The sequence below is a fragment of the Diceros bicornis genome, chromosome 7 (genome assembly GCF_020826845.1).
Source record: "Diceros bicornis minor isolate mBicDic1 chromosome 7, mDicBic1.mat.cur, whole genome shotgun sequence".
Lineage (NCBI taxonomy): Eukaryota > Metazoa > Chordata > Mammalia > Perissodactyla > Rhinocerotidae > Diceros > Diceros bicornis.
The window spans coordinates 46,002,248-46,028,826 of NC_080746.1; the positions used below are offsets into that span (position 1 = coordinate 46,002,248).

At 44.9% G+C, this 26,579-nt stretch overlaps 1 protein-coding gene across 1 annotated transcript in view; it reads left to right on the plus strand.

Annotated features, from left to right (window-relative positions):
* Positions 1-425: 425 nt before the first annotated feature.
* ME3 (malic enzyme 3) overlaps positions 426-26,579 on the plus strand; it is a 181,774-nt gene continuing 155,620 nt past the window's right edge. Inside the window, exon 1 of the mRNA XM_058545451.1 lies at positions 426-608. Within this exon, the coding sequence (XP_058401434.1) occupies positions 426-608 (183 nt within the window). The remainder of the gene's footprint in view (positions 609-26,579) is intronic.

The window sequence follows — 26,579 nt, forward strand, 5'->3', positions numbered from 1 at the left end:
CTGCCCCGCAGCGGGGCCGCGTAGACATCAGCTCCGGGTGCAGCGCAGGTGGGCTGGGGAAGGAGGGGACCGAGGCAAGCCACGGAGCGGGCTTGGAGGTTCGGGGACCCCTCGCGGCGCAGTCGCCTCTTCCTCGCGGGGATAGGGGCGAGGGTGACGCGGGCTGTCACCCGCACCGCCTCTGCTTCCTGGCTTGCTTTCGCTTTGCCCGGCGCTTGGCGAGGCCTGCGCACCGCAAGCGCGCTGAGCGAGCCGCGCAGGTGGCCGGGGCGGGCTGGCGCCTTTAACCCTTCGGGACCCCCTGTCCTCTCCCCGAGCACGCGCCCCGGCTCAGGCTCGCTGTCCTGCGGCGCGCGTGGGTCCTGGCTGCCCGCAAGGCGCCCCTGACCTTGGTTTCTCCCCGGTGCCAGGACTGCGCAAGGACCATGGGCGCCGCGCTGGACACGGGCGCGCGGCTGGCTCTCCTGCCAGGCCGGGCCTGCAGCGCCGTCCCGCGCTGGGCCCCTTGCGCACCCGCCCGAGGCTGCCACTCCAAGCCCGGCCCAGCGCGCCCTGTGCCCCTGAAGAAGCGCGGATACGATGTCACCAGGAACCCGCATCTCAACAAGGTAACCGTCCGGGAGGGTAGGATGGCCCACGCCGCGATCCTGTGGCAGGCGGGGAGGGGCGCCCCGCCTCCTGGGCCTGGGAAGGATCCTCCCCGGCGCCCTTCCAGCGTTTTTCCATTTTCGCCTTGCAGAGGCTTGGTGTAACTCGGTGTGACTTTTTTTCTACCCCCTCTTCTGCGTGGAAAGAGGTGAGCCTAATTTCTCTGCAAGAACAATATAGACTGGGTAAGGTCCTCATGGCCGCTCCCACCTGGGGTCAGATCTCCGCTTGATGCTTACCATTTCTGTTGATCTTGGGCGGTTCCTTTAACCTCTGTCAGTCCCAGTTTGCTTATTTGTAAAAGAGAGACAGTTGTCTCAGAAGTGTTGTGAGATTTAAAGAGAAAATGGAGGTAGAGTTCTCAGCACGGTACCTGACACCGAGTGAGAACAAATATGAGCTAAGGTTATAATTATTATTCTAAGAGAAAGATTAATTTGAGAGCAGGGACAAGAAAGTCTAGAATTATAGAACTTTCAGACCTTGAAGGGGCATCAGAGATCCTAATTCCAACCTCTCCTTTTATAGATGAGAAAATAAGACAAAGGGAACTTGCCCAAGGTCACCAGCTAGTTAGTTCTGGCATCTCTGCTGCTGGAATCCAGATATGGATGTCTGGTGCTGCAGTCAAGTTCAGCCCACTGCTAAGGCAGTGGGTAAGTGCACACATCTGTTTCTGGGAGTAGAGTTTAGTATTATTGGTTCAGAGGATTGAGCTGAGAAAGATAGAATGGTGTTAAAACCCAGGAAGCAAGAGATCTGAATTTTGAGGCCTGTCTCCCTACACTTCTTCAAATTAACTTGGGCATCTCCTTTAATTTTTTGAGGTTCAACTTTCTCCTGCCTATGACAGAGCCACCATTCAAACCTCATTTTGTTATTGTGACAGTCAAATTAATTACTGAATTTAAAATCGTATTTTAAATTATATAAAGTCCTTGATAAATAAGTACTACAAAATAAAATTTTGTCTCAGGATTGTGAAATTCAAGTGAGGAAATATGTGTGGAAAAGGTGTTTTTGATAAATGAGAACAATTATATAGATGCTAAGTATTGTGATGGGTTCCTGCAGAATTAATAGAAGCTAAGAAAAAAGTCTTTCTTTCAGCCTCTATGTATCATACTCACCCCTGCCTCCCCCAAAAGAGACGCTAAATCCTTTGTATATTACTACTTTGGTGTATTTAAGGTGTTTTATGGATTTGAATTACTTTGGTAGCAAGTGTTAAAAAACTCAACTCAAACTAGCTTACGCAAATAAAAGCCTCCTTTAACTAAAAATATAAAACGAAATTTTATATTTTAACTAAAACTAGAGGAAGGGTTGCAGACAAGGCTTAACTCAGCAGTCCAGATGACATCCCTAAGGATGCAGGTTCTCTCTGGCTCTCTGCTCTGCTCCTGCAATGTCAGCTTCATCCTCAGGCTCCGTCTAGGGGAGTCTTTCACCTCGATGCTGCTGCAGTCCTCCATCTCCTGTTCTCACACCACACCATCCAGGGATAGAGAGACTCTTCTGGTAGCTTCTCTGGAAGACAAAAGACATTTTCTCTGAAGCCTCAGAAAAAGAACCTTTCTGTCTCATTGACTCTGCTTGGATTCCCTTGTTCATTCCCAAACCACTCACCATAACTTAAACCAGTCAAGGCCCACCCCCGGAGCTAAAGATAGGGTCCAAGTTGGGGCCACCAACACCCACTGGTTTAGAATAAAGGGGATGTGGTTGCCCCACAGTAAATCTGTGTGCTATCATCAGAAGGTGGAGGGCTAGATGCTGGAAAGCAAAACAATAAATTCCCACTACGGACTCCAATTGTTCTGACAATAACTGCCTTAGATGTACTGGCACGTTGCCAATTAGCACTTATTGCTTTATGAATAGTTAAAAAAATAAAGGAAGGGCTCGAATGTCTTTTTTTCAGTCCCAGGCTTATGGCTCCCTAAAAGCACTGTTGCCCCTGTCCCTTGTCCCTGATATAAATTTTTCCCCCATGTAATATAGATGGGACATCGTCCATAAATCTAGGGGACCTGACCTTTTCATAACGTTAAAATTTTTTTTAAAGTCAGTAGATGCCGATCTGGGGTGAGGAAGGTATCTCATGTGATGCTGAGAAGGCTGTTGGCATCCCCCGCTCACCCTAGGGAGGGAGAGGGAGCAATGGAGGAGCGGCCCTGCCTGGGAGCTGCTGCGGATGCCCTGCCCTTCCCCCCGGAGTGCTACCTCTCCCTGTCCTGCTGACCTCCAGCGATTAGAGAGTCTCCAGGGAAGGCTTGAAGCTTGGCATTTTCCATCAACCAGATGGGGAGACTTACTGAATTAAAAGAACAACTGAGATTATCACTGAGAGAAAAAAGAGACAGGCAGCTTTGAAAGGGAAGCTGTGCTTAGTGGGGGGGTCTCTGGGTGGATTTTTTTTTTACTGCGAGACTGTGAGCTCTTCCGGGGCAGGGATTGAGTTTTATGCATTTGTGGCCGGCATGGGATAGTTCCTGAAGGATCTAGCAAGGACGCGAACCTGAAAATTAACATTACGTTCTAGGATTGTGTTCACTAGATTTGCATCCCACTTTTGACAGAGCGGGAGAGGCATTTATGTTGAAGCTTGAAGGCAGAGGGTGATCAGGAGGTGGGATTCTCTGAAAAAAGAGCTACTGAACAGGCCAAGCATTGCTGCTGCTGTGCAGTCACTGGGACGGGTCCCAGCTCTGTCATACCCTTGCTGTGTGATCTGTGATGAATCTCATGAGCATCTCTGCCCATGTCACACCACTGCTGTGAGGACCATGGGAGATAGCCCCTGTGAAACATTTTGAAAACTGTAAGGCGCTAAATATTAGATGATTATGTTGACAGTTCCCAGAATCGGGGTTGGAAGGGCCCTAAGGGATGATCTAGTCTGGAATTGTTCAGACTACGGGTCACAAACTGTGGGACATGAAATTAGCTTAGTGGGTCTAACCAGCATTTTTTATTTTAAAGAAATGGATTAGAATAGAATAACAAAATAGGAAATGCGTTAAAGTTAATAAAGATAAGTATTGTATCAGGTCACCATGTGAAATGCTGATTTTTGCTTGGATGGCAGCAAAAAAAAAGTGTTTTTGAAACATTTGTTCTTATCCAACATCTCGTTTTCCAATAAAGAGACAGGCTGAGGTCAAGCAACTCCACAGATTGTCATTGGTCGCAGAAGTGGGCAGAGGCAGCCTGCCTCCTGATTTTCAGTTCACTGAGTAGCGATGATAATTCTCATTCATGTCTGGTTTGGCTGGTTTAGACATATTCTTGATGATAACAGAATTGGAACTAGATGATTCTGAGTTCCCTTCAGGAGTCTAGATTTTCTGAATGATGCAAATTCTCTGATATATCAACTTCTGTTTCCTTTTTTGCTGATATTCTGCGTTTCTTTTCAAATTTAAATAATGACCTCTTCTATTGATCAACGGAGGAAATCTTTGATTATATGTTACAAGATATCAGCCACATTTTACTCACGTTAATCAGGAAACTATCAACCCCTTTTTATAGCGGTGTCTTCATAGACAGTATTATCCCCATGCTAGTAATGTAGCAAGGGGGCCATCAAAATGTTTCTGGCCTCAGCTTGCCTGTAGCCTCTTTTGGGGAGAGCTGTCCTAGCTCCACTCCCCAGACTAGATTTGAGTCCGCTCCCATTTGTCATATCACTGTGTGTTTATTTCCTTTGGGCACTGAGCACCGTGGTACAATGGCTGGTTTTTCTTCTACACTAGACCTTGAGCACCTGGAGGACAGAGACTCTGTCTTACCACACAACGTTCTCTGTGTGTGACTTGAGATGCTCGATGAATATTTGCTCGTTGATCTCAATCGAGTCATGACCCCTTTCCTCTCAGCTTTATTAATCTTAATGTCACTCCTTTACAGGTAGCCTGATGCTCTCATTGCCAAGAGAAATGCCTACAAATGGTCCACTTGGAGGAAATACACCTACTTGACCCAAATCTTCCCAGACTTCAGGGCATTTCACTGCAGGGGTGTGTAATTTCCCAGAGAGCATCAGCCTCCCCCTTTGACCCACAGGCCAACAATGATTTTGCCATGAGTTTCCACTACCTTCCACCTGCTTTCTGCAGTTTTTTGATCTCTCGAGCTTGATAGCTGGGAAAAGAATGAATGGAAAGGATGCTTAGTCAAATCACTGTGATGATGGGCCAGTGCATTTCATGCAGTGAGGCCCTTAGCAACTACAAGGCAGTGCAGGTGACCGCCTTCCCACGTGGACTGACGCTTTTAGATCAGTGAACGTGTAGAGGCCTGGTGACCAGCACTGCAGCATTGGCTTCACACCTGAGGCTGCACAAGTTTCAGCTCAATCCCTTCCGTATTCAGGGATGATTTATTAGACTCCCACACAGCTAAGATTTGCCTTTGGTTAAAGGATGTGTTTTTGTTCCATGCCAGCTTAGAACTTGATCTTGCCTCCTTTTGGTTGGGGGAGTCTGTCATCACACACCTGGCTCATTGGTCAGTCAGGAGATGATAGAATGAGAAATTTCTTGGTGATGCTGTTTTCTGCCCCAAAGGCAGATAACATAATATGTCTTCCTGAGACCTCTGCTTCAGATGTGATGTTGGATTGGGCCTCCTTGATCGAAAGAGAAGCATGGATTGTTAAGTAAACATCAGTTCCCATACACAGCACTTTGCTCTAGACTTGAGCCTCATGTGCCGTGATTCAGGGCATTGAAGCTCAAATACTGTTTAGATATTTTAAGAACAAATGAGCTGAGGCAGGTTGGAATTAAATCTTTCCCTGTTAAACACTGTCCTAGCTTCATGGGATTGATAAGCATTTGATGGTAGGGCTTTGTGCTTGGAACAACTAAAAGAACTTGTATTAGTTAGGCTAAAAGTTAGGCAACTGTAACAAAGTGAACCCCAAATACAGAGGCTCAGAAACATAGAAGCGTATTTCTCTCTTATGAACAAGGCTGAGTCGGCAATGGAAGCTAGATATGTGGCTTGATTTTGTTACTCTGTCATCCTCAGTGTGCATCTTACATTTCATGGTCCAAGATGGCTGCTCTGGCCTCTGCCGTCAATTCCATACAGAAGCCAGTGGGAAAGGGAAATGCCTTCTAAGGTCACAATTTGGACACTGCTAATGTTACTTGCACTCACATCCAGTTGGCCAGAACTTGGTCATATGCCACCCCTAGCTGCAAGGAACCTGGGAAATGTAATCTTTAGCAAGGCACCCATGTATTCAACTAAAAATTCTACACATTAAGGAAAGAGAATGGATATTGGGGAAACTGTCACAAAATGTTTATCTGAAATTTTTTATTTTTTCTTGTAAATTTTACCCCAACCTTTAAAATCCATTCTCTACATCCCCACTACCCCCAGCCTTGTTCATTTCTTCATCATCTCATGTCTAGATTATGCAAGAGCCTCCTAATTGGTCTTCCAAGGTCCAGTCTTGTTCCTTTCAGCCCACTCCTCTGTGTCTGTTTACCCCACCTGGAGAGGCTAAAACCTTGCACATATCTTTAACCACTCTCTTTCTTTCAGACTCTGTATCCAATCCACCAGATAATCTTGTTGCTCTGTCTTCAAAATAGATCTGGAATTCAACCTCTACTCACCATAGGTCCCACCCTGACCCCTGCCGCCAACGTTTCTCTGCTGGATGACTGCAGCAGCCTCCTAGCTGGTCTCCTTGCTTCCATCAGTGCCCCTCTTGTTTATTGTCCACACAACAGTCAGAGTGATCCTTTTAAAACTAAGCTTAATCTTGTCACTCTTCTGCTCAAAACCCTGCAAAGTTCAAGTCCTTACAATAATGCCTTGCCTAATTTGACCCTCTCAGACTTCGTCTTTTGCTACTCCTCAGCCTCACTCGCTGCCCAAACCACACTGGCCTCCTTGCTGTTCCTCAGGTACTCTAAGCATGCTCCTATGTAGTCTTTGCACTGGCTGTTCCCTCTTCCTAGAATTCTCGTCCCCTAAAGAGCCACGTGGTTACTCCCTCACCTTGTTCAAGGCTTCTCGCTTTCTCATTGAGACCTACTCTGACCATCCCATATGAAGTTGTATACCATCCTTTCAGCCCTCTTGATCTCCTTAACATGGTCTACTTTTCCCCCATAGTATTTGATACTTCCTAATGTATTATTTAATTTTCTTACTTATTATGTCTCTTGTTTGCTGTTTGTATTTCCCCACTATAATGTAAGCTCCATACAGGCAGGGATTTTTGTGTGTTTCTTCGTTGATGTATCTGAGGTACTTAGAACAGTGCCTGGCCCATAGCTGGTGCTCAGTAGACAGTTATTAGATGAGTGAATCATTCAGAGAGACATCTGCTGAGGCTCCTTCCTCTTATCCCTTCCCTTCCATCTCCCCTTCCACCAAAGCCCCCTTCTTTCACTCTGGTACCACTTCTCCCCCAGTAACACCCTCTGTGAGGTTTACATGCCCAAGATCACCTCTGTCTGGAGTGTGGATAAATCTCCCATCAGTCCTTTGTGTGCCCAGAGTCTCACTTATAGTGAAGTCTGGAGGAGCACAACGCAGAGATGTTCACTCTTTATTTCCAGTTTTACCAGCATCAAACCAGCCCCAGGGAAGAAAGAGGCCCTATTCAGGAGACACAGGTGGTGCCTTGGAACCAGAGATGGATGGGGATGTTCTTGAGGCCCATAGAAAAAACAAAGGGGGGGTTGTCTAGGGATTGGATTAGAGGTAAGAAACCCCAGCTTCTGTCAGCATCTCCAACTTCCTAGAACTCCCACCCTCTACTTTGCGTCCTTGGAGTCCTACTCCTTGTTCTGAACCCCTCTGATTCCCCGTGCTGAAGCACCCATACTGAAGACAAGGGAAACCATGTTATGGACTGAGTGCCCCTCCCATTCGTATGTTGAAGCCCTAACCCCTAATGTGATGGTATTTGGAGGTTGAGCTTTTGAGAGGTAGTTAGATCATGAAGGTAGAGCCCTCATTATGAGCTCTTATTAAATGCTCTTAAAAGTGCTCTTATTAGTGCCCTTATAAAGAGACAAGAGAGGGCCGGCCCCGTGGCTTAGCGGTTAAGTGTGCGCGCTCCACTACTGGTGGCCCGGGTTTGGATCCCAGGCGCGCACCGACGCACCGCTTGTCCGGCCATGCTGAGGCCGCATCCCACATACAGCTAGAAGGATGTGCAACTATGATGTACAACTATCTACTGGGGCTTTGGGGGAAAAAAAAAGGAGGATGATTGGCAATAGATGTTAGCTCAGAGCCAGTGTTCCTCAGCAAAAAGAGGAGGATTAGCATGGATGTTAGCTCAGCGCTGATCTTCCTCACAAAAAAAAAAAAAAAAGAGAGAGACAGGAGAGAACCCTCTCTGCCACGGAAAATACAATGAGAAAATGGCCATCTGCAAGCCAGAGAAATGTTCCTCACCAGGAGTGGAATCAGCTAGCACCTTGAGCTTGGACTTCCAGCCTCCAGAACTGTGAGAAATAAATTTCTATTAAGCCACCCACTTTATGGTGTTTTCTTGTGGCAGCCCAAGTGGACTAAGACATCATACCAGGAAGCCCCTCATCTCTTAGGGGTCAGAAAATGGAGGAAGTGTGGGATGAGATGCCAGAAGTACAGGAGGGAGATTTGCTACTCCTGGAACCCAAAGCTGATGCTCAGAAAGTGTTTTCTCATAAATGTGTTGTCATAAATAGTTGAATTATTCTCCAAAGAAAGTATATTATGTGTTAGATTAGCATTTGTGTGATCATTATGAAGATTTCAGAAACGTTGGCTTATGTTTATGAATGCTTAATTCAAAATGCTAAGTGGAATCTATATCCATGAGTGTTACTGTAAAAAGATGTAACTCCGTAAAAAGACTTGGAAATAAATGTGTGAAAATGATTGTGTTAGGGCAGTGGAATTATGGGAGATTTGTTTTCCTCTTTATGTAATTTTCTGTAATGTTCATTGTCTCTTCAATTTTAGGTTACAGTTTTGGTTGGGAATTGAGTTTCTAGAGCCAAGTAAATAACATTCAGACCAATGTTTGGAAGTTGACCCGTGTGTAACACAGGGGTGGCATTCTTGTCCGGTGGAAATCTCTTTAAAATAGTCTTATTTCAAGGTTTGCCTGCATATAATTAGTTGTCTTCTAGAGGCAATATGTTTAGATTCATGTAAGAAAATGTTAACATAGGAAGCTGCCACCTCTTCTCAAAACAGTTGTAAACAGCAATATCTAGATTATGTAAGCAGCAGCCCTGGAGGCCAAATCCCATACAGAAATATGTGTTGTCTGGCTCAGTCTTGGGCCAGTTGGCATCAAAGTCAATCTAAGCCTGGACTCTCTATGTAGAGTTTCTGTGGACACCTTTTTAGGCTCATCTCCAGTCTCCATATTCCCAGTTTTGCTTGGTCCTCTTGGGCCTTTGTAGGCTCTGGGGGTTATGGCTGTATTTTACTTTGCATTTTTGTCATTTCTACCAAAGGTTTCTTTTATCATCTACCCTCTTCTTTCCAAATGCCAGTCTTGTAGTGAGAGGGGATAAAAAGGCCTTTTGATTCACATGGCCATTGCAAAGCGGTCACTAATGTGCAGCATTTTTGTCTGCAAAGACATGGACTGTAGCCAGCTTCCAGACCTTCACTTTGATGCGTAGAAAGTGCATTGGGAAATCCTTTGGGGTGGGGTCTGACTGCCTCTCTGACGCAGAGCACAAAAGATGTTCTATGATTGTGTGAAGAAAATTGAAGGGATATCCTACGATTGGGGGTGCTGGCGAGGTCAGCGGTTAAAAGCATGCATTCATCCTGTACCCAAATGGTTGCCTGGCAGCCTGGTTAAAACACAGTTCCTACCAAAGGGATACAGTAGAGAGTAAAATGTACTCAGTCATTTGAGGAGAGGGATTTTTGATGGAAAGATCATCAGCTGAGGAACTTGAATAGGAGACAATCAAAGCTGCATTTGCTTTTAAAAGTGATATTGAAAGCTAGAGGGACTATAGGGGATAGAGTCGAATGATTAGCAACTTGAGAATCTTATTTTTTTAAAAGCATTTTGTCTGGACTCTGTGTTGTTGTTGGGTAGTGATCTGTACAAAGCCCAGAGCATAATTGGTCCTGAAACGTACTCACCTGTGGTGTAGAGCTCTGGAGACGGCAGACTCTGCTAGTTCCTGTGTTTTGTTTTGCTTTGCTCTTTAGAAAACAGAACTGGGGAGCCAACACCTCCACAAGGAGGCATCCCTTGGGAATTTTTGAGCTGTCCAGGGACTTCCGCAATAGGAGAAAGGCCGCCAGGTCCCCTCAAGACTAAAGTGGAGCTGGACCTCCACTCACAGTAGACAGTCTCCATTCTCTCTTTCTCTCTCTGAAGGCGGGATTGAGGATTCCAACCCAGACTCCATTATACTGAATTTCCTTCAATAGTGGAATGCCTTATGGAGGGAATTCAAGTAATAATTATAAGAGCTGGCATTTTTTAGGACATACAGTGTGCCAGGAATTGTTCTAAGCAGTTGCTATATGTTAACTCATTAATGCAATGCCACAACCTTTTGAAGTACACTGATATATTACAATGAGAAAACTGAGGCACAACGAGGTTAGCTGGCTTAGCTAACTTGCCCAACGTCATGCAGCCGATAGTGGCAGAGCTGGGTCTTGGACCCAGGCCACCTGGTTTTAGGGCCCACATTCTCATCCTCTCTGCTATACTGCCACTTGCGGTGTGCTCTCTCACTGGAGACTAGTGCATGTAGGCTGATGCTCTGGGGTCTCGCCAGGTACTAATAGGGGACATTCCCTGCTGTGGCCCTCAGACTGGCTGTTATCACACCCACTAGCTATCTTCAATCAGAATCTGGGAGTTGTAGGGAACTTTAAAGATCATTGGATGCCTTCTCATCACCCTTTAAATATGTGTAATTCTCCCAAGACTCGTTGGTTTACTTATTATATTTATTCAGTAGACATTTGCTGAGTATTTTAGGCAGTGGAAACTCAGTGGTGAGTACAATACTTCTTTTGCCTTCAAGGAGCTTATAGTAAAGAGGGGTGGAGGTGGACACCAGTTGGTAAGCAGGCAGTTTCATTCAGCAGGTCAATGTCATGAGAGGAGCAGAGGTACAAGTGCTATAGGAACATGGGAGAGGGCTGCAAAAACACCCGTATGGCAGTGTTGTCAGAGCTGACACGGATGGAGGAGGAGCTCGCAGATGGAGGTGGTGGAGGAAAAGCTGTCCAGGTCAAACCATGAGAGAGAACGGCTCTCTACCTTAAAAGGGGCCTCATTTTCAGAGAGCTAAATAATATTATAAAATCTCTAATTCTACAAATAGTTAATGATATATCTCCGGGACTTTGACATGCTCTTTGATTTTGTTCTTTTCCTTGGTTTTGTGTTGTATAACTTCAGGGGGCACCATTAACATTGGGTTTGCGTATCAAAATCTTCATCATACTTCAGGGCTCAGTTCTCTGGGGTCACCTCTGCCACACTGCCTTCCCTGATAGTGCCACATGGAAGTGACTCGTTCATCCTCTGCACTGCTTTGGCATTTAGCTTGTGTAGTCATGGCTCTTCTCCACATTTGGTCTCAGTATACATTTATAGTGTGTATGTCTGTCTCCATCTTGATGTCATGTTCAGAGCCAGGACTCTGTCCTAGGCATTGCATGGCTGACACAATGCCGCCTTCATCGTGTACCCTCGATAACAATTAGTTACCTGAATCACTTTCACATTCTTTCCTGGACAGATCAGAAACCACTATGGTGAAGACTGATAATACACAACCCCATCTGCCATCTCTCCTAAAATGATGGTGACAATATAAATTATATTTAGATCTCTCCATTAGAGCTTGGAGAATTTTGAAAGCCAAGAGAAATCTTTTATTATGCTCATATAAATTTCAGAATCATTTTCTTAAAGAGAGTTTTCTGCTTTGATGTTGTGCCAGGTACACTTCATCCACAGAACAGCACCTTTATGGTGAGATTATATATTCTCATTCTTAAGGCTGCTTCTTTAAGAAGATTTAGACCTACTATAACTAGCAATAAATTAAAGGATTTTGGAGGTGAAGAAGGTAGTTACCTAGAATCAATTGTGTGTGACACCCCTTCCAGCCCCCAAGGGGCACAGTCCGGGACCAGGTGTTCGGCAGCAGAGCACACTGGCTACGATCTAGGGATTTGAAGTCAGAAAAGCCCAAGTTTCCAATTCCAGCTCTGCCATTCACTAGATGGGGGATCTTGGAAAGGCCACGTCATTTCTGTAAGCCTCAGTTTCCTCATCTGTAAATGGAGATGATAATAAAATACACCTACTTCATGGGGTGCTATAATGATTAAATGAAATCATGTATGTAAAACACATTATAAGTGCTCAATTAATTCTCAGTTAATCACATCTCTAAAGCTTCTGCTCCATTCCTAACACAGTGTGAATCCCCGTATGGGCTGCAGAAGAAGTCACAAACAGGGTAGGGTTTAGACCTGTTCCCTGCCCTCTCAAAACATCTAGTCCGGAAGGAGAGGGGAAGACGAAGGGATCCAGACTCATTCTCCATGGGCGTGGATACATCTGATTTTGGCAGAGCTTGATAAGAGGAGTCAGGGAAGAGGCAGAATGGGTGGAGACATCAGTGATAATTTCTCTGTACTTAATGGAGCTTAAGTCAGATACTCTAGATGTTTTTCTGAAAGAAACTTAAAATATCTCTAGCAGTGGAAAATTCAAGGGCCATTTGAAGAGCTGGTACTGCTGGAAGTTCAGGCTGGTGTTGAAGGGAGTGGCTGCCATCAAACCCCACAGAAATCTCAAGACTTTTATCCCAACTTTTTGACACGTTCTAACTAAGATTTTTAAAACTAATGCTGAAAAACAAATCCAAATTTAGCTCAATCTGTTTATCTCTCTGTCTATCTATCTATCTATCTATCTTTCTTTCACCTCTCTGTTTATCTACCCACCCATCTATCCATTCATCTATCTATCTATCTGTCGTCACTACAACACTCCAATCTCATGAGATTATGATAGCAAAACAACAAGACAAGAGAAGGTCTGATATGGTGGTTTAACATAAAAGGTAAGATGTTTCTTCAAATCCAGCTAAATAGGGCGTGGCTGGGCCCACTTCACCCAGCAGGGAGTTTAAGATAGTCCTAAAGTTTCCATACACTCTGCTGTGGATAATTAACAAATATTTGTGTATACATGTTTTAAATGAGCATCTCTCCTCTGTTAGAACTCAAGGTGAGCGTTCCTCAAAAGACTATTAAGACATCATCTTGTCCAACCCTTTGTCTTTGAACAGATAATATCCTAACATGTTACCACCATTTTACAGATAAGGTTTCAGAGGCCAGGAGGGGTTGGGTGTCCCACCCAGGAAGTGAGTGGTGGAGGAGGGCTCTGGCCCTTCTTAGGTGGTGTCCATCTCTTAGACCCACTGCCTTCGATAGGTAGCACTTTTCCTGCCACCTTGAAGTAGTGCCTGAGTTAGCCTCAGTCGACTTAAGCAGAGTGCTTTTGAGTCACTCCATAGAAAGGCAGAGAAGATGCTGTAATATTAAACATTGTCATATGTTGCAAAACTAAACATCTGCTGACGCAGTTCCTGCTGTCACTCCATGTGGGTCCATTTATGATGAATGGGCATGCTCCCAACTCCCACCTTCAGGTGTTCTGTTTTTCTCTGCAGTAGTATGATCTTGAAGACATTCCGTAAACCATCTGACAGAAAGCTCAGCCCACATGTCATACTCTCCCTTTGTATCTCTTTTATTTTTGGTCTTTTCTAGCCCTTAATTATTTGTTTTGACTGGTGAAGTCACTTCGGGTCACAGGACAGTGACTAGCAATGCAGTTGCCACCTGATAAAGCAGGAGTTGAAATAGATGGTGTGGAGAAAAACCTGTTAATAGCCATTTTTAGAAACAGGCTTTGAAAGCTACCCGTCAGAGCTGAAAGATTTCCGCTGTTTTCACACTCCAAGAGCTGCCAGCAGCTTCTCCTCATGCCTGAGGAGCCTCAGAAGCTGCCTAGCCATGCCTGTGGGAGGTGATGCATGGGTGCTGGTGGGGCAGCCGGCCAAGTGGTGCCGGGAGGGAGGGCCTGCAGAGCACAGGGACAGTCCTGCTTCTAGTAACCAGCCTCAGCTGTAGGGCTGCAGGCTCTTGGACATCCTCAGCTATTCTTTAGTTAACTGAGCTGTTCAAAGTTCTGTGACCTTTTACTAGTCTATTAGACACAGGGGCAACTGCCTCCTCTAGGACTCATAATTACTGGAATAATAATATTAGAAATAATAATAATAAACACGTATAATGCCTATCATTTATGTATACTATTCTCAAGCAGAGAAAAAATTGTGAAGAAGGTAAGTTTTGCCTACAACTCTCTTTCTTCTTGTTCCCATGGCCTTCTCTTCCTTACAGATTTCTATACAAGACATCCTGAGGGTCTTTATGATATCCCTAGGCTGCCTAGGGCTGCCAACCTAAGTGGGTCTTTTCATCTTATGGTCCTGCTTCCTGTCCTGGTTCTTGTCTCTTCTTTACTTCCTTCCTTGCCCCCCCCATCCATCTATCCATCCATCTGTTCATCTGTCTGTCCATCTGTCCATCAAATGTTTATTGAGCACCTACTATCTACCAGGCACTCTTTGGCATTGGGAGTAACATAGTAGACATGACAGCTATGATCCATCTCCTTATTGAGTATATAATCTAGTGAGAAAGACAGTAAGTAAACAACCAAAATTACAAAGATGGTTGTTGGTGGTAGGGAAAAAATAAACAGAGCAGTGTGAGAAAATAACAGAGGGTCTACTTCAGTGGTAAGGGAAGATGTCTTAAGAGGTGATATTTGAGAAGAGACCTAAAGAAAGTGAAGCCGGCCAGAGGAGAAGCCAGGGTAAGAGTGTTTCAGCAGAGAAAGCAGCACATGTAGTCTGGAGGCAACAAGCATCTTGATGAGGCAGGTTCTGGAAACTGACAGCAGGCAGTCCAATAGGAGCGTGATGAGCAAGGGGAGGAGTTGCCTAAGATGGGAGTGGAGAGGGCTCAGGAATCAGAGCATGCTAGGCCTTGGAGTGTGTGGGATGTGGGCTGGGTTTCCTCCTCTGAATAACAGGACACCGTTAAATGGTTCTAAGCAGGGAAGTGATATGATCTGTTTTGCATTAATAAAAGATCTCTCTGGCTTCGTGTGGAGAACAGATTGGAGGAGGCAAGAATGGAAGGAGGACCAGTGAGAGGCTCCTGTGGCGATGGGAGCCTGAGAAGGTGGCGGTTGGGATGTGGGAGGTGGCAGGGCAGAGGGGAGAAGTGGTTGGACTGGAAATAGAGTTTGAAGGTAGAAGAGACAGGACATGTCCCCTGTGTCCTCCTCCTTCAGATTCACCAGGACTCAGTCTGTATTTTCCCTGCCGTGCCACCCACCTTCCCTGTGGTTACCACCGCTGTTTATTGCAATTACTTCCTATCCTTCCTCAGCATACTTCACAATAACAAGGAAACAGAATGTTTATACTCTACCTTTGGAGCTTATGAAGTGCTTCCTGATTGGTCATCTCCTTTGATCCCCACAAAAGCCTTGTGAGGTGGGCGTTATGACCTTTGTTTTATAGGGGGGACACCAGGGCCCAGAGAGCCTGAGTTGCCCCTGGTCTCCCAGACAGTAAGGGGCAGCAATAAGACTCAATTCAGATTCCCTGAGACCATTCACTGGTTTATTCAGCAAACATTTATTGAGCACCTACTGGGTTCTAGGCACTGTGCTGGGTTTGAAAAATAAAGGGATGAATCAGTTATGGCCCTTGCTTTCAAGAAACTTAGAGTTCAGAGAAAGAGACAGACGTGCAAACTCATAATGTAATGCAATATTATAGGTTTTATATTAAAAGTATGTTATCAATAATGTCCTAGTAATTTTTACCTTGGTGGGGAGAAGGAAGGGTGAGAAGTTTTCTTAAAGTGGGTGACCTTTGATCCTTATATTAAATTACATAAATAATCCTTATATTAAATTACATAAATAATGTAATTATTATTTATGTAATTTAATATGTAATTACTGTAATTACTATTTATATAATTTAATATGTAATTAAATTATGTAATTTACTGGCATAAAGTAAAAAGGAAGATCTGCTCTGACCGCTCTCCTGAGGTGACTACTTATTTTCCTTGGCGTATCAGTGCTAACACCTAAAAGATGTAAAGGGATTCTCTGGATGGACAAGGTGGGGTAAAGATTTTTCAAGGAAATATAGCAAAACTGCATGGTATGTGGGTGATTCTGAAGGAGGACAGACTGTGTGGAGTGTTGGGGTCAGACATAGGTGGGAATCTGTGGTGGTTCTTTGCCTGGATGAAGAGTTTGACCCTAGTCCTGAAGGTGAGGGGAACACTGGAAAGTGACTATGGGATCTTACCTGTAGACTGACCACTCTGGCCCCAGGGAGGGGACAAGAGCAGATTCGAGGAGACTAGTTAAGAAGGAATTCAGTTCCCATAAGGGAGATGAGGAGGGCCTGTTACGGCCGATGGTGAGGTGGACACAGATGTGAAAGATGGTAAGGAAGCAGAAGACTGTGTACATTCCAAAATTCTTTGAGCTCCATAACAGAAGCAATAGGAGTACAAGATTTATTGTCAATATTCAAAAAACCTAATGGAAATCTTATATTTGTCCATCATAAATTTATACAGTTTAACCAGGATATCACATTCCTTTGTATTGGCCTAGAATTAAGCAAAATAAAACTATTAATACTGGCTATCTCATGCCAGTGTTAGAAGTTCTACTTGGCAGTTATGTGTGTCTTAAATGTTGGAAAACTAGTATAAATGCAAGATTTTTCAAAGTATGGAATTCTTTAAGGAGTCCTTTGGGACTGGTAAAAATGTGAGGAGTTACTGACTTGGGCTTTCCTTAAGTGTTTTATTGTGAATATTGGTGTCATTGGGCTTTATCTAACCACCCATCCTTGTTCTGGTTCTGTTCTCACAAAGCAGCACTCTGGCTATAATTTTATCTCTCAAAGTGGAGAGAAGGCACTGACTCAGCCAATACACGGTAGTGGTAGCAGGTATTTTTGTGATTATGGGGACATCACCCAGCTTCCCATACAGTAACTGGCATCACTGCCTCCCATCACAAAGACATGGGTGAGACACTATTTTAAATCTATAGGAGCTCAAGGGACTTCTTTCTTCTCTGTTTTCCCTCAGTCCTCTGGAAAAACATTAATTCTTTGCATTGAAAATGAAAAGAATGTTCATAGTTTGAAAAGTACATTTTCTAGATGTATATTTTCTACAAGTATATTTTCTATATTTTCCTTCCTGTTTTTTTTTTTTTTTTTTTTCTTTCCGTCCTCTATTTTTTTGAGAAGACTTAGGTGGAAGAGAAACAAGGATTTGAAGTTCATGTGATATGAGCCTTTCACAGATTTGGCCCTCTGTGGCAAAGTGTTGTCACTTTCTCCGTTGGCTTGAATTTCAGCTTGCCTTTCTCTTTACTGAGTCCTGGTTTGTCTTTATAAACCATGATTCCCGGAGAAGGAAAATAGAAAATCAGAAGCTTGCAGGAATGATTTTTTTTTGACTAATTCAACCCAGTATCAGCCACTTGTCTAGGCAAAAAGCTGTTTAAAGACTTTTTAAAAGAGGTGAAGTTTTAATAGAATCAGCAACAAGAATACCATTGTAAGTCAGCTCTTGCTTTTCATACATTTTTTTTGTTATCAGCTGGACAAGGTCATCTGTCACATGATATGACTCTAACCATGAAGCTACAGACATCATAAAGTCCAATGATGAAAACAAGTTTTCCAGAATGAAAAATTCTGGGAGGCTAGTCTTATAGTCTTTGGAAAATTGTAAAAGATCTTTGGTTTTACACCGTGGGTTTCCTAAGTCTTTGATCTTGTGTAACTTACTCTGTGTAGTATAACTGTGTGGTTGTCTTTAATTCATCTCCTCTTCAAAAGAGTGAATTTTTATAATGAAGCCTAACTCTGTAAACATTTCATAATATTGTAGCTTCAAAGAAGGAAGGCTGTAAACACATTTGCATCCATTTAGCTGCTGGTTTATAGATCTGAGAGACTCTTCAGTTCCTACTTTCCACAGGGGAAGCATTTATTTCATTGTCTCTGAAGCATAGTTCCCATAATCTCACTCGTAGAGGAAGTGCTACATTAGCATCTTTGGTCAAATAACCTTTTCTGAGGTACTCTCCTTTGGTTTTTGTGTTATAATTCCATTACTGTCTTAAACTGCTTTGTTAATTTTACTTTACTTTTTTATTTTCCTTACCAAGTAAATGAGAAAACTTTTCTCCTGCTTTCTTCTTTCCTACTTGGTGTCAGGACATGGTATTTAGCCCATTAGAGTTACATAGGGTTACTAAAAATTATACTTAATTTAAATATATGTCATGCATTCATTCTTTTTTTTTTTTAATTTTATTTATTTATTTTTTCCCCCAAAGCCCCAGTAGATAGTTGTATGTCATAGTTGCACATCCTTCTAGTTGCTGTATGTGGGACGCGGCCTCAGCATGGAGAAGCGGTGCGTCGGTGCACGCCCGGGATCTGAAACCAGGCGGCCAGCAGCAGCGGAGCGCGCGCACTTAACCGCTAAGCCACGGGGCCGGCCCTGTCATGCATTCATTCTTTTGAGATATACTAACATGTGCATTTCGTTGACCCCTGTGAAACAGAGAGCAGGTTATGTGTACTTAACTGGCTTCCCAGTTGTTGAACATGATGATGTTAGCCTTTGGGGAGTCAGAAACACCTTTTTTCCTATTCCTTTCCATCAGCACTAAGTGCTCAAGTCTGGAGGAGATATTGAAAGGGCAACATCCTGGAGATGAGATCCTGGGGGCTGGGTTGAGAGGGAGGGATGTATCCTAGAATATCAATGGTGGAAACACCAAACCAAGGAGAGAAGAAAACTGAATGGGGAGGTGGGCTACTGGTGGAGGCCAAGAATTGGATTGTGTATCATGTTGGAGAGAAAATTGAAGGTATAACATGGCAGATAGGAGGAGAGGTGAAGAAAGAGAAGAATGAGGATGGAGGTCTGCAGTAGGTGAGATGAGATAGTTCAAGATCAGAATGAATGACTGCTGGCTACCTATGGAGCATTACTACTTTGGTGGGTCTTGACACCTCTTGAAGAGGTAAGGCAGCACCTTAAGAAAACCAAACCAGGCTGGATGGCTGCAGCGTGCCCAGTTAGTGCAAGAAGGCTGTGGTCCCAGATAGTGTCATTTGAGCACATGGTAGTCATGCTAAAGCTGTTGCCCCAAACATGAGAATCATAGCCACTCATCTCCCCAGACCATGGCATTCGCCCTGTGCAGCTGCAGCTTGCAGGATATCAAGGCCCTTGAGGTTCAAGGAAATAAGACACAAAGGCCTTCTAGCTTGGGAAACCGAATACTCTCTTTCTTTCCATACTGTGGTGGCCTTTAGGGCCAGAAGCTAATATGCTCTGTGGGTCTCCACCAAGCCCCAACTCCCCTGTTGTGGGATCCTGTGTACTAGGAGAGGTCCTTACAAGAGTCTGACCTAAGCACCAAAAGGCTGTCAGGCAGTCTTGTTTTTGTTGTCTCTTCTTATATCAAGGAACTCTCAAATGATTATCATTTAATTGTACCCCTTCTTACTAGTCAGAGAATGGTAGAAGCTGGAGCAAAAACCTGTAGGTGGCTAAGGTTTGGCCTTGAGGCCGTTCTGGCCTCACATCCACTCTCTCTGTCTAGTGTTCCCATCACACGCCCAGAGGTGGGTTCTGATTCCCATCAGCTCCGCTTACTCAACTCTTTCCCACCTCCACCTAACCACACCCTGTGCCTGTTGCCCACTGATACCAGGCATAGTTAGAGGACTGTGACCCAATTATCCACCCATCTTAGAGACTTTGAACCACATGACTCGTAGAGCAAAACTACATTTATAGCTTAATTTGAAAGAATATTCAGGTCTCTTTCACTTTGAAGTTTTCTGCTTTAATGTGGAACTTCATTTGTATTCCATTTAGCATCTCAGTTTATGGAAACTAGAGGGAATTTCTGTTCAAGACATTGAAATCAGCATAACTGAGTTTATGAATTCTTTTTTTCCTCTGAGAAAAAAATAGCTTTGAATCCAGACCCAGTGGAAAGCTCGGGTCCAGGATCTAGGACAGTAATCACCACACAAGCGTGTCCTCTGAGCCCTTTTCATAGAAGTCATCATTTATATCCTGGATACGGTGCTTAGATGTGTCCTTTCTGCCCGCAGGAATCAGTCACAGCAACGTGTGGGGAGATGTTTATCCTTAGGATAAATATTTGGGTGGGAGGTTTGTGTTTCAAGACACTGAGCACTAATTATAAATAAACCATTTTGCTGTGGTTTAATCACTTCTTACTCATTCTTTTGTAGGATCTTGTGGAAGCAGATTATGCACATTAGGAAGACGCAGCTCACGCATTTCCATTGAGTAAATCTGCTAGAGGAAAAGACATTACTTCTCCAGCTCCTTTTTAGACTCAGGCAAGAATAGAAATCTCATTAGCGAAAAAACAACAAGAACATCAGACTTTCGTGGGAAACTCCTGAGACAGAAGACCTCAGCCTGATACAGCTAAAAGAACGCTGGCCAGGGAGAGAAGGGACCTTCGTTAACAGACTGAGCTGCCCTCCTTCTCAGCTGTGGGACCTGAGGAAGTGATCCACACTCATCTCCGAGTTTCTGTTTCTGGGGGACTGGAGTTGATCGCCTCTAAGGCTCCTTGCAGTCTAACATTCTCTGGAGATAGGAAACGGGCACTATGAGAGTGACTTCCTCAGGGGCTTTCCAGCCAGCTGTGGAGGTACAGTCGTTCACATCTCAATAAGGAGATAAACAGGGCAGCTCAGTGGAAGGAGCTCAGGCTTTGGGATTCGAGGGACATGGGTTTGCACTTTGCCCCTGCCACTTACTAGCCGTGTGATCTTGGGAAGTCTCCTTGATCTTTCTCTCCTGTAGTCTTCTGTCTATGGAACGAGGATAACAGTTCCAACCTCCCAAGGTCATGTTGAGGGCTAAAAGAGATAATATATATCTAAAGTGCTTGCTTAACCCAGTATCTGACACATAGTAAGCACCCAGTAAGTGCTAGCTAGCTCCCTTACCCTTTACTAACTTGCACATCATATTAGTAAGAGTTCCAGAAATTTGAAAGACAGTCATCCACCCTCACCCTACACTCCATAAGAGCTTCCATCTTTTTTCTAGTAAGAGCTTTTATTTTAACAAAGGCACGTTCAAACACTACTTATTTCTTTTGGTGCCTGCCGTGGGTTGTGGTCGGTTTTGTTTTGTTTTGTTTGCATTTGTTTATAAAAATCAATACTAAATGCTGAGTTCCCTTTCCTTTGGTAGCTGTAATTGCCGTGTTAATTTAGAGGTCTGATTGCAGAAATGAAGGCAGCTGTTCTGCTCGCGCTCTGCGCAGCCCTGGTGTGCTGTGTGTGTGTGTCCAGGCACGCAGCGCTCCCTGTACTTACAGCGTTTGAGAGGAAGTTTCCAGGACCGCAACCTCACAGGCAGTAGTTAATCACCTCAAACCCAGAGTTTGAGGTTAGCCTGGAAATGAAAGGCCATTTGGGTTTACCACAGTGGAGAAGGAAAGGGATAACATATCTAAAGTAACCCTCCCCCACCCCCGGGAGGCAGCCAGGCCTGGGGGCTCCTGTGGGAGCAGAAAGGGAGGTGTGATTCATGCCAAGGTGTTTCAGTAAAGGCAGAACCAGCTGGTTCTATCTGTGTGTGTGTGCGCACGTAATTCATCGTTTCTCATCTGGACATTTCTGTGGCCTCTGTATTTATTGCCTTATCTCCAATTTCTTCTACCCCTAGTCCAACTTCTACTTCAGTCTCCACTAGGTGAAAATTTTAAAACGTGGACACCTCTTCTTAAAAAGCTTTCTGTGGCTTCCTGCCACCTATACCACAAAGTTCAAACTCCTGAGCACCATGTCCGAGGCCCTTCTCCAGGGGAGTCTCGATCTAGCCTCCTCACCTCCACTCGCCGCCACGTGCCCTGTGCCTGCCTGCATCATGCTCGTCGCAGTTCTCAAGTGCACACCTGGCTCTCATTCCGGGTCTTTGTGCTTGCTGGTCCCTTGCTCCTCTTAGCTCTGACAGCTCCCCTGTCACTTTCTCTGGAAATCCTCCCTGACAGCTCCAACCCAAATATAGGCTTTTTCCGTTGTATCTTCATGTTTGTTCTACTGCCTTGGCTCTTATCACACTCTTGTGATGAGCTTTTTGCTTTTTTTTTTTTTTTTATCTTACCCACTGTAATAGGATCCCCCACTGACAGTGACTGTTCTGTCAGTTTTTTGTAGCCCCAAGAGCTTGGCATAGTGCTTCACACACATAGTAGATGCTTCATAATATTTGTTGATTGAGTGAGTTCATGAAGGCTCACTAAAAGCACATGCATAGATAGTAGTTGTGGATAAAGACCCAACCACTGTTAGTCCCGAAACCCACTGGATTCTGGATACAGACACCATTAGTGATTGCTCATTTTGGACTCCATTTTTTACTTCTTTTATTCCTTATGCAGATGCAAGAATGGTGGGAGGCAAACAGCAAATCTTTTGCACACCCTTGTCCAGATCTTTAGCTTCTCATTTCTTCTGTAGATCCGTTCCTGTGGCTTCAAGGCATCTGAAAGCGTAGAATTTAGACCCCACTCTGCTGCTTACCAGCTGCTGTGTAACTACAAGCAAGGCACTTAAGGAAAAACGGAAACTAACGTTTTTAGGGCACCTTCACATACCTTTCTTGTTTAATCCCCACAACAGCCTTTGATGTAGTCCTTTGTCAGTTCATTTTTTTTTAGGATGAAGAAACTGAGAATCTGAGAAGTTAGGTAACTTGCCCAAGATCACATACACAGCAAACTGAAAAGCCAGAGAACTGATGCAGCCAACGCCCAGACGTGTGCAGGTTCTCTTCGACTGCTTTATCGTCTCTGAATCTCAGTTTCCCTGTCGGCAGCCTCACAGGACTGTTGGGGAAGTAAAGAAGGGATGATGGCTGTGCAAGTGCTCTGCAGGTTGTCACGTGTCTGGGGTGTAGGGCGTGTTGTCACTCTGGCCTTTCATCTGGATGAGGCTCCTCCTGAACCCGTGCTGGCTGCATTGGTCACGCATTGCTCAGCCACTGCTCTCCAGTCCGGGCTGTGAACTTGATCCCTCTCTTTATGAGTGTTTACTCTATATCAGGCAGTGTCCTACAAGCACTTCATGGTCATTATGGCATTTTATGCTTCATAAAAACCCTAAGAGGCAAATACCATAATACCGTAATTAGTCCCATTTTAAAGGTAAGAAAAACTGAGGTGCAGAGAATTTAATAGGCATCCCTCAGATCTTACAGGGAATTAAATACAGAAAGTCTCAGGCCAGATGTCCCTCACCCTGCCCACCAACACTCTTTTTTTTTTTTTTAAAGGTGTTCTTTATTTATTTTGTGAGGAAGATCAGCCCTGAGCTAACATCCATGCCAATCCTCCTCTTTTTGCTGGGGAGGACTGGCCCTGAGCTAACATCCGTGCCCCTCTTCCTCCACTTTATGTGGGACGCTGCCACTGCATGGCCTGACAAGCGGTACGTTGGTGCCCGCCCGGGATCCTAACCTGGGCCACCAGCACCGGAGCACGGGCACTTAACCGCTATGCCACGGGGCCGGCCCCTCACCAACACTCTTAACCACTATGTGGAACTGCATCCTGTTCCTTCAACCCTCAGAAGCTTCAGGCTTCTGCAAGGGCCCAGGTTTCCTTCCTATGACCCCACTGGGCTGGTAAGTGGGGTCCGCCACCTCCGCCTGACACTGTGAGAACTTTAGCCTCAAGCCTTCCTGGGACATGGGGGCTAGCTTAAACAAAGCAGCCCCAGAAGAACCAGGGAGGGAAACAATCAAGTCAAAAGGCCAGGGTTCCAATCCTGGCTCCACCAGTTAACCAGCCTGTTCTGGTCCCTCAACCTCCATGAATCTGTTTCTTTGTCTGTAAAATTGGAATAACAACATCACTGAGCTATTCTGGGAAATGACACAGGTTCTCTATAATCTATAACGTCCTTGTCTTAGTCGGCGCAGGCTGCCATAACAAAATACCATAGACTGGGTGGCTTAAACAACAGACATTTATTTTTCATGGTTCTAGAGGCTAGAAATCCACGATCAGGGTGCCAGCATGATTGGGTTCTGGTGAGAGCCCTCTTCCTGGCTTGCAGATGGCTGCCTTCTCGCTGTGTGCTCACGTGGCCTTTCCTGGCTGCATGTGTCCATCAGGAGAAAGAGCTCTGGTATCTCTTCCTCTTCTTATAAGGGCCCTGATCCCAGCATGACCGCCCTGCCCTCTTGACCTCATGTTAACCTAATTATCTCCCAAAGGCCTCACCTCCAAATACCATCACACTGGGGACTAGGGGTTCAACATATGAATTTGGGGGGACACAAACATTCAGTCCATAACAGTCCTCAACCTGTAATTTTGTTGTGCAGATGTTAATGAGGAAGAGGAAGGGAACTGTAGGGTCAGTCACCAAGGCCTCCCAGTTTTGGGGATATATTAAGGTCACCTGCAAAGCTCTCATGGCTCAAGTCCATGGCAGTTCCTAATTTTTTAACAGTGCCTGATGACATCCAGAACAGAGCAGAGATACAATCTCACCCTTCAAGAATTGCCATGGAGAATTCTGTCTAAATTAGCTTTTCTTCTTCCTTATCATCAATCACAGTTTGTTTGTCCTAAGGGAGAAGCCAAGGATAGTGTTCAAAGGAGCCTACTGAAAGGTTTCCCAGAGAGAAGACAATGGACAAACCAGCTGATACCCTTTTATTTCCAGAATAAAAAATAAACAAACACAAAACCCAGAGCCATTTTCCAGCACGTGAATGTGATCCTCTCTCTAACCTGAGCCTTCATGCATGGTAGACAATGCCCCCCAGTGTGGGATTAAAATGCTACCAGTCACCCTTTGTGTTTTGGATAATTATCTTTCAGAGGCACGATCAGTTATTTCAAACCAAAGGCCACAGCGTTGCTAAGAGACAAGTAAGCATTAGATCTGATTGTAGCTGAGAAATCTGGAAAGTCTAGCATGTAAGGGTCATGCTGCCAATTAGCTGACACGATCATCACCATCAGGATACAGGTTTGTAGCTCATGGCTCTGCCAGCTGCTGGGGGGTTATGAGTAAGGAGAAGCCAGTCCCTGCACGGGTGAAGGTGACTCACATACAGAGGCATGTGCCCCAGGCTCTGGCCCCTGTACTCCTGGTTCACGTGGGGAAGATTTGAATCACTCTTCAGTCACTTCTGACAGGCCAGGTAGAGACTTCTCTGAACACCTCTTTCAGGTCTCCTACCTCCTTCCTCCCTCTTCTCCTCCTCCTCCTTTTTCTTCCATGTCTCATGCCCAAGATGGCTGTGTGCTGGAATGGAAGGAGAGGGGTGTATTTTTGGTGGGATTTGGGGATTGAATTAATGGAATGTATCGGGGTCAGTGGAGAATAAGTGCAAGAAGGAAATTCTGGCTCCTTTTCATTCCTCCTGTCTGGGCTCCGAAGGCAGCGTGGTGGCTGAGTCAGCACACTGCTGTGAGCTGGTGGCCCTGCTGTCATCTCAGCTCTGCCGCTGAAGGTTGGCCAGTCATTTAGCTGCTCTGAGTCCCATCTAGATGGTGCGATATAACCTCACAGCACTGCCGTGACAACCCAGTGAGATAGCAAATATGAATATGACTTAAAAGGCATAAAGTGCTCTTTATGTTAACTCTTATGTTAATTATAATGTTCACTACTGGTCATAGCACTTTCTGTGTGCTAAGTACTAATCTAAGTGATTTACATATGTTAATGCTTTTATATCTCATAATAACTTTTGGAGGTAGTTACTATTATTATCCCCCTTTTACAGAATTTGAAATTGAGGCACAGAGTAAGTAACTTGCTCAAGATCACACAGCTCGTGGGTGGTGGAGCTGGGATTCAAATCGAGCATTCTGACTCCAGAGTCCATGCTCTTAACCACTCTTCTATAAACATCAGCCACAGTCTTACAAGGAGAAAGATGCCTGGGTCCTGGCAGAGTAGACAGTGCCTCACTCCCGTCCACACTGTTCCTTCGCTTTCCTTTGTCCAGTGGCCTCAGTCCTCTCTACTGGGAGCCGTCCAGCTTCTGAGCAGCCCATCTTGTCTGCCACATCGCTGGAATGTGCTCCGTCTCCAAGATTCTAAATTGTCCCCAAACGAAATTCACCTCCTCCCTGCCTATTGCCCCAGATACTCAGGGTAGGCACCTCTGTGCTGTTGACCACTTCTATCCCTTGCGCCCCCTCACCCCACTTCCCCCGCCCACATGTCTCCTGTCCTGAAGCCCTGTGGATTCTTCCTTCCCAGTGTATCTCTCTCTTTTGGATTTTTGGATTTTCGGTGGCGACATCCCGGTCCAGGTCTCGTTGTATGTTGCCTGTCCATCATAGTGCCCTCCTGATTGCTTGCTGATCTGCTCCTGCCTCACTTGGCCACATACCCTGTCCCAAGACAGCTTCCAAAGGCTTGGCTCTGTCATACACTGTCCTGTTTGGAAGGATTCAGCTACCCATTGCCTGACAAATAACACTCAACCTCCTTAGCCTGTTGTTTAAGGTCTCCTATGATCAGACCTCTCCAGCCTGGCTTCTCTCATTACTTCCCTTCACCTGTGCTATAACCTAGGAAAACACGATTCCTCCCTCTTCCTGAAAGTGCTTTGACTTTCCTCCCTCTTTGCCTTTGCTCAAGCCATTCCACTCCCTGAAAGGAGTTCCCCAGACCACCCTCCATCCTCATTTGTGCCTAGGA